The sequence below is a fragment of the Poromitra crassiceps genome (assembly GCF_964638095.1).
Source record: "Poromitra crassiceps genome assembly, chromosome: 10".
NCBI classification, from domain to species: domain Eukaryota; kingdom Metazoa; phylum Chordata; class Actinopteri; order Beryciformes; family Melamphaidae; genus Poromitra; species Poromitra crassiceps.
This window is the reverse complement of record NC_139631.1, coordinates 12088924-12100541: the sequence shown is the minus strand read 5'-3', so window position 1 is coordinate 12100541 and position 11618 is coordinate 12088924. Positions and strand designations below refer to the sequence as shown.

Sequence of the window (11618 nt, the reverse complement as noted above, 5' to 3'; positions counted from 1 at the left end):
TTGATCGGTTATCTCCGTCTTCAGCGAGTCCATCTCACTCTGCAGACAGGCAACTTTGGTCTGGGACCTCATCACCTCCTGTTTTAACCGCTGGTTCTCCTGGAGACGGAGAGAGAGGCACAGATGGTGAGAGAAAGGAGGATGTAAAAGGATTCAGAAGCCACATGAAAAATTTGAGTTCTGAGTTTAATTTCATGATTTTGAGAATAAAGTCAGAATTCTGAGATCTGGGTCAGAATAAGGTCAGAATGCAGAATTCCCACATTATTCTCAGAATTCTGACTTATGCTGAGAATTCTGACTTTGATCCCAGAATTCTGAAGAATTCTGAAATTACCGTAATCTCAGAACTCAAATACATTTTTCAGGTGTGACCCTAATAGTGACAAGCTGAAAAGCGAATTAATCTGATTTTGCAGTTGTTGCAATTTGTAGGTCCCCAAAACAATTCACTGATATTACAAAAGGTAGATCTAAACTCACCAGTGTCAGTTGGTTAATCCTCTTCTTCAAAGACGGGCTCTCGTCATTCATGGTGATGTTCTTGTACTTCTCCTCTATCTGATGAGGTAATGGACAGTTTCCACACTCAGTCAGTCCTTCTCTCGAAGATAGATACTTAGATCACCGGTGACTATGCTTACTTCTACAAATGGATGATGAAGCATGGACCCAAAACACTGCTTATGGCACCGCTTATACAAAGGCAAGCCACACAAAAGACCGAGATGAATGGCGTCAGATCATCAGAGCCTTAGGCCTTGGCCACACTGATCCGTGGTGTCTGTCCGTGTGCGTTCATTTCTCTGTTCACTTCCATTCATTTTCAATGACAGCTGTCCGACTGTCCGTGGAGCACTCAGAAGCGTACTTATCCAGAAAATTTGCATACGTTTTGATGGACAGAAAGTTGAAGAAGGATGAACTTTTTCTGGATGGACGTATCGGATGGTCGGATAGTCACTGTCCGTTTAGCCAATCAGAGTCGAGGTCTCGAGAGGAGGCGTTCCGAGATTTGTTTCAACTTTTCAAAGAAGATGGCGGCCGAGGCGGTGAAGGAGGCTAATTAATAACGTACTCGCTTGATTTTACACAGCAGAGCCGAAATTGTAACATAGCAACGTTGGTTCACAAACGTTGCTATTTTACAATTTTTTTGGAGATCGGGTTGCAGTCAGACAAAGAGGAGTGCACAGACACTCCCCCAGCCACAGCCACACAGTCACACACAGACCCTCATGTGACGTTACGTTAGTCTGCCAGTCATACTCATGTCATGACATGTAGCTTTCCGACACATCTGCCTGTTAAAACAATGCATCGGACAGACATCTGTCCGTTCAATAATTCTGTCCATTTTCTGACGGATCAGTGTGGCCAAGGCCTTATGTCCCAATTGGGAAGAAGAAGACTGAGTAAGTAAGTCTACAAAGCCACAAACATCAGAGTCACTTTGAAGTTTCAATGGACAATAGTAAGGCTGTTTAGTCTGGTTGACACAATTTTATGTGTTAATTAAATTTTATGTTAATTTAGAAAAAGAGTAAATTAGTGACAATCGGGCTTGTTATGCTATTCAGCAAATACTTTAGTTTTCCACACACACACCCCTTTTAACAGACAGTGTTTGTGTGCATATTGAAATGGGTCAAGTGCAGGCTCTTAACCGGCAGTGCACCCTTACTGGGACAGTACAATAGTGCTTTTGTGTCTTTTGAACTGTTTAAGCCACACATCACTACTTTCAGATGAAAATCCTGAATCCGTAAAAAGTATATTCAAGAATAAAGTTAAATATTCTCATCTTCAAACTGAATCTGATCTTAAAGGATTTAATTGGGTGCCATTGTTCCCATGGTTCATGATATTTACTCTTACAAGTGTATACTGTACAAAGGGAAATAATTTGCCTGGGTCCAGACCTTCGAGTTGAGTTTTAGAAGATGGCAATGGAGTGTAATCAGTTGACAATTCAGTCTGATATCAGGCTAGGCATTAATAACATTTAATTCAAGTTTGAAAATAAAATAAAAACTGCAGAATTGCACAAGCTTTAGAGGGTATTCAATTTTCTCTAAATCTACTAAAAAAGGCAACTGATTTATAATGGTGTTGGTGCTATTGGAATTTATTCAATACAACTTCTGAACAAAAAAGCAGTACAATGTACATAAATGATAGAGCGTACTGATTGTAAGTGTGACTAAGGGAGTTTGTGTTGATCTTTGCACGATGCCCTATGGGGAAGCTGCAGCTGTCGCACAGCAGCACAGTGAGAGAGATACAATAAAACACTCACCAACTGCATCCTCTGTATCTTACACTGCAGCTCACACACTTCAGTTACCAACTGCTCTCTGTATCTTACACTGCAGCTCACACACTTCAGTTACCAACTGCATCCTCTGTATCTTACACTGCAGCTCACACACTTCAGTTACCAACTGCCTCCTCTGTATCTTACACTGCAGCTCACACACTTCAGTTAAACACTCACCAACTGCATCCTCTGTATCTTACACTGCAGCTCACACACTTCAGTTTCAGAACGTCGCCGCAACTCATTCAGTGACGCCTCCGCTCGCTTGGTCTCCTACAGTAAACACACACACACACACACACGCACACACACGCACAAACGCACGCACACGCACACACACACACACACACGCGCACACACACACACACACACACACACACACACACACACACACACACACACATACACACAAAAGCAGCAACAGTTAGATTTGAAAAGTTTCATGAAGTTGGCAACAGTTTTCAAAAAATAGTATTCACAGGTACAGTACATTATGAATTGAATAACATTATATGGTATTTTTCATAGAAGGGCCTTGAATTCTATGCATTTCTGTGATATAGAAAATAATTTGTATCAGGAATCATATGCTGAAAAATGTGTGTGTGTGTGTGTGTGTGTGTGTGTGTGTGTGTGTGTGTGTGTGTGTGTGTGTGTGTGTGTGTGTGTGTGTGTGTGTGTGTGTGTGTGTGTGTGTGTGCGCGTGCGCGTGTGCGTGTGCGTGTGCGTGTGCGTGTGCGTGTGCGTGTGTGTGTGTGTGTGTAGGACCTTTATGGAGATAATAATGTAGCTAGCATATACTTTGTAGTTGTGGAAACATAATCACACATCTGTATCAACACATTTGTTGTTGTAGAAAATAGTCACAAATGACACACACACACACACACACACACACACACACACACACACACACACACACACACACACACACACACACACACACACACACACACACACACACACACATTCACTCACAGTGAATTTGAAGTCACAGAGAAATATGCTTTAGGAGTTGCATACTTATAGATTTTTTTTCCCTCTCCCACAAACACAACACAACAGTTACACCTTGCCAGCGTATAAGTATTATAAGTACTATTTTTGGGCAGGTTTTGAGCCAAGGGTGGAGACAGCTGGGGGGGTCGATGAGTATATATCATAAGTGTGTGTGCATATGTGTGTATGCATACACTACAGTGTGAGAGAAAGCAGGTGACTGTCCTCTAGTTGTGTGTGCTTTTCTCCAACAAAACAAACAGCAGCACCTGAGTTAGCTGAGTCAATGAAGTACACTTACATAAGTTTGAACATAGACACACGCAGGCTGATAAGACATGGTTTATGTTGCCGCACGGCACCGTTTCCCCAGGATTTGAAAACCACATCAGTTCAGGAACAAAGGACAAAGTTGAAATGAATAATAATTTAAATGAATCAGATGGTCTTATACCTACAAGAGTTCGTCCTTTTCTTATGTCTCTGAACCAGTTGTTGCCAATTTTCCATGAATGGAAAGCAAATGTAGTTATCGTCACTTATCTTTTTATACGCCGCCCCATGCAACTTGATCTGGTTAACCCAGATTCCAGGAAATGTCGCTCGACTTTTTCCAACAACTTCATGGAAATTCATGGAAAAGATTAAAGTCAAAGGCCAGTGCCACTGATGCATTAAAAAAACTAAAAAGTAACTGTAATAGAATCTAATGTAGCTCATGTTAAATCATTATAGGTTTTAGGACAACACAGAATGACAACGGGGTGCTCCTAAACTAGGTAAAAACAATTAAATAAATGCAATCTGGACCAAATAATATTTAATATATTTCCAAATCATTACATGGTTTCTTTTAGTCTGCTTAGATGCATGTTGTTGCCACATCCTGTACAGCAAGATGAGTGCCTGAAAGTCAAGATAATCATGTGAAGATTTTTAATTATTTTATGTTTGTTAACTTCTTTCTTAACCTGGTAAACTATCCGGCGATCACGCAAACTCACATTTGTTTCGTTCTGCGGGACCGTCTGGCCTCCAGCCGGTGGCGGCTGGCGGGCATTTTCAGAAGTGCACTAGCCAATCAGGGACCTGCTTCGTAGCTGACATCGTAACTGGCCAATCAGGGATGCCGCTGGAAAATCAGTAATGGCTGCTCCCGTGACTCTCCGGCTCGAGCAGTCACGTCAACGTTCGTCGAGTTTACACAGCCTTAAGTGCAGTTATTGCAGAAATAGGCTCAATAACAATTAAACGCCCACTGAATTGACTGTGAACTGCTTTGAGATCCGGATGGTTTTAACCATTGAGATATAATATATATAAGTCGATGGTTTTAACCAGGTTAAACGTATCTGACGTGATCTACATGTAAATTGCGCTGACGTGGCGAATCCCACCCATGACCCATGTGGCAATAAACAGGTTCAAATGAAAACAGTAATTTACAGTTAATATTTGTCCCAGGTAACAGTCAAATAATTTATGGAAACCACATTGATGGTGCTTCTAGGATCCATGTCATGGCCAGCAAACCTAGGTCACAGTACAGTAGTCTGACGTGTTACAGATCGTCTTCTCGTCCACACAGCACCTTTCCTTATCACTACAAGTGAAGCCTTATCATTTGACACACTGGAGGCTAAAAAATCACCCGCCTGTACAGTTGTCATGAAAAGTGAAATTAGATCGACCGAAACCGTTTTTAACATGGGGGTGAAGGGGGAATCTGGCCATTCGTGGAATTACAGTTTTTATAACTTTCGCATGGGCTCTGTCCCAATCTGGTCACCCAGAGAGTCTATCAGTCTGATGACTAATATGACTCTGGGACAGACGGCCAATATTTCAGGGTTTCTGCTGCAGAGTGGATGTCCGTGCCAAGACTTCCATGTGCCGTGGTCGCCGTTGTTACATTGTTACAGTCCAACTGACGTGAGAATGTTGTTGGAGCTGATTGATTGTAGGTGTTTTAGGTCCAGAGGACATTTCGGCTAATATTAATAATAAAATAAGTAAAGCCCAATTTATGCTTTGTCTGCTGACACTTTTGAAACGGTCGCCGACAGAAATGAGGACTTGAGTCGATACTTTCAAGTGTCGGCGAGCAGTGTCTGCTACCTGGTGAAATGTCTAGTGTCGCTGACTACGTCATAGTATCGCGCAAGTCTGATTGGCTATATAGACGGCACGCGCTTGACTTCCATGTTTTGGTTGGGGTCCACCCGCTAGTTTTCGCTCGATTGAAATGAATGAACGTGTCCCCGCTATTTTTATCAGCCTGTCTTTGATGTATGACTTCGTGAAAATCACAAAGAACGTCGTGACCAATTTCCCAGAGAGAGAGGAGGTGAGTTGTGTGGTTGTGTGCTGTTTATATGCGGCTGCAGCCAAGTACGTTACATCTTGCCTCCGAGGTGGTTTCACTGTGCATTTCGTTCCCTCTCTTCTCGGCTGTCTGCAGCTGCTTATAGCGTTCAAGTGTCACGTGACCGTTGAACCGAGGCGAACATCCTCTGAAGTATAAATGCAACACCATGAGCGACACTTTCTTTTTCGTCTGCGACCATGTGCTGAGCGACACTTTATAATAAGTATAAATTAAGCTTAAGGGTTAATGCGCGACGAGGTGTCCATTATCAGAAATTAATGTACGACGCGGAGGCGTGAACCGTCCGAGGCAAGCTTCCGCGAAGTACATTCATTTCTGATAATGGACACCTCGAAGTGCATTAACCCGCGTATACCATGGTCACTTGCCAAAGAAACAAAACAAGACCATTCATTTATATTTTCATGCGTTTTGCAAACAAAATCTAGTTTTCATAACCTTGGATATGAGTTGAGAAGCGGAGACAAAATAGTCCCCTCGAGATTTTCATAGGAGAAAATGGCCGCTGCCCGACAGAATTTCTAGCCCATAAACTACCTAGTAATCACTTGGCCAATTGTATGTAATGAAAATAAAGCAAACGGCAATGTCTAAGAATGCAACAACCTGTAACTGGCTGGTTTAAACTCGCATTCCAGGGAATTACGTTAACGTCTGCGGGTCTTATAAGACGTAAATGGCGCGAAGCTGGAGGAGACTGAAAACCATCTGAAGCTTTCAATGTTGGTGTCCAGGTTGTTTTGTACAAGGAAGTCTCTCAGTGTGTTGCTGTTATCTGCCCATTTTGTTGTTTTGTTTGTGTTGATCTAATCTATTTCCTCTTCGATTTGATTTGTATCGCTGATACAGACCGCGCGCGCTCTCCCAGAACGCCTGCTGGCTTGCAAGTTGTAAACAGAGGGTTTGACAGTTGACAGCTGAGAGCCCGGCTTCTGTCAGCTGACCAGAATGAAAATCAGAATTCTAAATAGCCGATATTTTAATAAACTGAGCACACAGGGGTAATCTAAATAGTTACTTTGACCGACTCAATTTTTTTCTAAACTTATAAAAGTGCCATATTAAGCGTTAACGGTGGTATAGGGTTCAGACGGCTCTGTCGTGATCCTGGCGCATTGAACGGTAAACAGACCATTTACATTATCACAAATTAATGGACACCCTGCAGCCAATCAGAATCGAGTATTCACCCAGAGTTACCATGGTATAATAGTCATGTTGTTAATGTGTGTTTTTGGAGTTTGGATTTTGTGTCTTTGTGTCTATGTTTATGGGTCGGTCCACATGACTGATTGATTGATTGATTGATTGATTGATTGATTGATTGATTGATTGATTAAAGTGTCATGCACTCATTGTGCCCAACCAAGACGGGTTTCCAAGACACACAATAAAATACAATAATACAGCATTAATAGATGTACAGTGGTACATTTAAATAAAAACAGGTTGCATGTCTGATGTTAGTCTGTATGCTCTGTGTGTGTGTGTGTGTGTGTGTGTGTGTGTGTGTGTGTGTGTGTGTGTGTGTGTGTGTGTGTGTGTGTGCGTGCGTGCGTGCGTGCGTGTATGCGTGCATTCATGCGTGCGTGTGTCACCTGCTGCCGTGTCTTTCTCTCAGCAGCATGAATGCGTTGGTCCATCTCCTCCTCCATCTCACTGAGTTGCATGGAGGCTTGGTCCTGCGCTCTGAAAAGCCACACAGCAGCATCTTCTCATCATACTGCAGAAGCCTGGTTGCTCTAAGTCTGCAATTTGTAACTGATAGCGGTGGGCATTGTAGGAGATGTTTCATGACTTTGGGACTGAGCCACATACTTGGACGGTGCATTGTAAAATGAGAGAGAGAGAGAGAGAGAGAGAGAGTGGTGGTGAGTGTGATGCTATACCGTTTGACAGCGAGGGCCAGGTTCTCCATCTCTGAGTTGTGCTGCTTGATCTCTTTGGTGAAGTTGGTGATGGTTCTCTCAAACTGAGGTACCAGTCTGGGCTCCGTCAGACTGATGTTCAGGTACAACGTGGCCGCCTGCTCCGTCCTGCAAGAAACCCATCAGAGTCAGCTCAGTGCCGCATACAGTACATGTGTGTGAACAGCAGTGTTTTCCCCTCACAAGGTTTGTGTTGTGGTAGGACCGATTTGGAGAATTTCCCACCAGCCTGTCAAATGCAGGTAACAACTGTCTGTGGCACTTAACTGTCAATTCTACCAGACATCTTGGAGATGAGATTCTCTTTTCTGTATAGAAACGAAGCTTTTCCAATGCTCTGACGCAGCACTGTCGTCAGCGCAGGACTTATGGCAAGCTGCTTTATTGGGTCAAAGGAAGTGAAATTGAAGCTTGATCGAAAAGAAAATAATATGCTAGGCGCTACATTCTTGGTACAGTAAGACTATTTAAAAGTCTAAAACTGCTGCAGGAGAGGAAACTCAAATGGGAGGTTGTTTAAGATCACGCTTCCCAAATCCACCTCCAAAGTAAGACTACCTACAGCGCACCGCACCGCACACACACACACACACACACACACACACACACACACACACACACACACACACACACACACACAGACACACGCACACACACACACACACACACACACACACACACACACACACACACACACACACACACGCACAGAATTGTGAAAAGCATTGTAAGCATTCTCCAAACCACTTAATATAGCATTTAATCTATGTAGGCTATGTGTGCTTATAGTTTGTTCCCTTTACGTATCTGTGAAGTCATGAACATGATTGTGCAGCGATAAGGTTTCTCTGTGTGACAGCAGAACAGTCAAAGTGGGTCATGCAGGTTTGCCGTCTGACAGGCTGACCAGGCTATAATTCTAAAGCATATAGACTCACTCTGCTGCCTGTCTGTCAGCATGGAGTGACAGTTAATTGCTGCAGCGTCATACTGAACAGTCAGTGTCACACATACATACACACATAGACACACACACACACACACACACACACACACACACACACACACACACACAGACACACACACAGACTAACATCAGACATATGCAAATGTAGACAGACCGATAAACAGACACAAAGACACAAAATGACACACACAAAGCACAAGTTGTATCATGAGAGAAAATGGAAGCTGCCATCACAAACTCAACATTAACTTAACTCTTTAACTCTAACCCTTGTGTGGTGTTTGGGTTTGCAGGGCCCCGTTTTCAATGACGTTTACTAAAAGAAAAATCACTCAATAATTTCTTTCCCCAACCTGATACTCATTGGCCTTGGCTCATTTTCTGTAAAGAACAAAATATCATATTTCCATTGAGTGCACACACTGGGCACCCCCCTACATTTATATTACATGGTGTTTGGGTCGACACTGGACCTGAAGCAGTAACAAGTGTGGGAATTGTAGGTCCAACTCTACCACCCGTTCTGCCACGGAGCTGCCTGCCAATGGACATTGCCTCGTATACATTCTTACGAGTTTTAAATTAGTGACACTCATGGTTCCAGGACTTTTCACAACTTACTCCTGAAGCATTTTGATCCAAGATGGCTCAATCCCTTTTAGGGATGAAACCATAACCAGTTTTAATGATAACCGTGATAAAATTCCTTATGATAACGGTACCTTTTGAAAAACATGGTAAAAAATACTGTCCATCATCAACCAAAGTTGGCAACCGTCTCCCAGATGCCGACGCGCAGCTTTGGAGACATGATTTCAGTGAGTGTATCAATCGTTTTTGGGTCTGAGTTTTCAATATACAACTTGGTGAAATGATTTCTGTGAGTGTATTAGTAGGGTGACAACGTATTATGGGACACTTTTACTATAGAGGGTATAGTTTCATGCCTGATGAGTGAAAATGAAAACTTTTTTGCTGAATCCTACCTGTGTATTGCATGCCCTCATTGGTGTGACATCACATAGGTGGGCGGGGCAAGCTTCAAACAGGAGGTTGCCCTGCAGCGCATGAGGTGAGGAAAATGACATAAGCTAGTTTTTGTCCAAAAAAGGGGTTTTGGGTCAGTTCACACAAAAGGGTGTGCCACGCCTACTTGGAATATGATGTAACCTTCATTCCACCTCAGATGGTTAGGTAACACCTTGAGTATTACAGAAATGTATCATGTGTTGGGCTATTTTTTTTTTAATTCATGGCAAGAAAGCTTCCACAAGGCAGAAATTCAAAAAGTGTCCCATAATACCCGAAAGTCACCCTACTTTTTGAACATTTTCGGCACATTTTAACAATAACCCCTGGCCTGGGGTCCTATAGCTAATAAATACAGTAGGCTAATCTATTGCAGCCTACATCATTATTTTGTCAACTAACACAATTTCCTTTTAGTCATCTTTACGCACACGTTCAATAGTTGTATCACCTGAGAAATGATACATCAGGCTATTTTAAATGTGAATGCATTCACCCATCTCTCCTACCACCACCGACCCTCCCTCCCTCACTGATCCACAGCGTGCAGGTGTCCTCTCACCTGGGGATGCACTTGGCCTGGTCCCCCAGTCTCCTCTGGAAGTCCTCCCAGGCGGCGGCGGACACGTCCCCTCCCGGCGCCAGCTGCATGTCCTCTCCGTAGCGGTCGTGGAAGCCGCTGATGAACTCCAGCAATGTGACTGTACCGTCGCTGTCCACGTCCAGCCGATCAAAGACCCTCCCGGCCTCGGCCGCGGAGACGTGCAGCTGCTCGCAGAGGATCAGAAACTCGTCTTTCTCTATCCGCCCCGAGTTGTCCAAGTCATAGGAGCGGAAGAGGGCGCTCAGTCGCTCCTGCTCCTCGGCGCTCATCCCCTTTTTTATGCTGGCTGGAAGAAAATTTAAGGCTCGGTAAACTGAACTACTCACTGATCACAGAGACTCGGTAAACTGAACTACTTCAGTGATCACACAGAGACTAAACCAGGGACTGTGGAAAGTCGTCTGATGTTGCCTATGCTGAATAGTGACACTTGTCCCCTTCCCACTAAAGAGCTTTTCGCAGCAGCTTCGCCTATAAACCAATAAGCTCGAGGCTATCATGCATTTCCAGTCAGCGGCGAGGAAATTCCTCAACGGAAGCCGGGTCAAGCCGATAGATATAGCCTACTAATAGTAATCCGATTTGGGCATATCGATTCGGTAAAAACAAACAAAAAACAACAACTCCTGCTTCTGTAGCCTACTACAGTAGTATGCCCAAGGTAGGCTGGTTTCTCAATTTTTGGGTGACTTGCATCCAGTGGTTAGGAAAAGAAGCTGCGTGCCGCACCGAGCCGATCCTTGTCTGACTCAGGTGCTATAACCAAACCAAACTGTGTGTCGTGTGTGTGTGTGTGTGTGTGTGTGTGTGTGTGTGTGTGTGTGTGTGTGTGTGTGTGTGTGTGTGTGTGTGTGTGTGTGTGTGTGTGTGTGTGTGCGTGTGCGTGACGTGTGTCCCTTAACAGGTGGCTAAACAAAAGATGTCTGGGAGCCCGGCCAAAGCGCGCAAGTTTACAGTAGGCAGAATTGCCTGTATGGGGTTGAATAAACTTTAAATCGTATAGCTAAATCTTAGACCGTATCATGAAACACTGCATCTCCTATTTCTACACTGGCAGTGTTGATTTTAACACTTTCAGAGAGCCAATTCATGTTTGCAATATCTTTAACTAATAACACTTGTGTCATTCATACATACAAACACATTACCTAAAGGCCAAAACAAATGAGCATTCAACTTTCAACAAAATTATTATTATTATTATTTTAAAATTTTTATTGTTTTAAAATGGGTGACATGATGTTACAGAGGGACTATGGACTAAGGCAGGGGTGTCAAACTCAATTCAATCTCCAGTCACATTATGGTTACTATCTAGCCTACAAGTTGTTATCACACAATTGCCTCTGATTCAATTATTATTGGTTTTCCTAGCTCTGACA

General features: G+C 43.3%; 1 protein-coding gene across 1 annotated transcript in view; it reads right to left on the bottom strand.

Annotated features, from left to right (window-relative positions):
- rasef (RAS and EF-hand domain containing) overlaps positions 1-10907 on the bottom strand; it is a 21198-nt gene extending 10291 nt beyond the window's left edge. The window contains exons 1-6 of the mRNA XM_083645275.1: positions 10195-10907; positions 7598-7744; positions 7307-7397; positions 2498-2593; positions 484-561; positions 1-99 (exon numbers count right to left, since the gene is read on the bottom strand). The exon at positions 1-99 is cut by the window's left edge and continues 17 nt beyond it. Coding sequence (XP_083501401.1) covers positions 1-99; positions 484-561; positions 2498-2593; positions 7307-7397; positions 7598-7744; positions 10195-10505 — 822 coding nt within the window. The 5' untranslated portion in view covers positions 10506-10907. The remainder of the gene's footprint in view (positions 100-483; positions 562-2497; positions 2594-7306; positions 7398-7597; positions 7745-10194) is intronic.
- Positions 10908-11618: the final 711 nt, after the last annotated feature.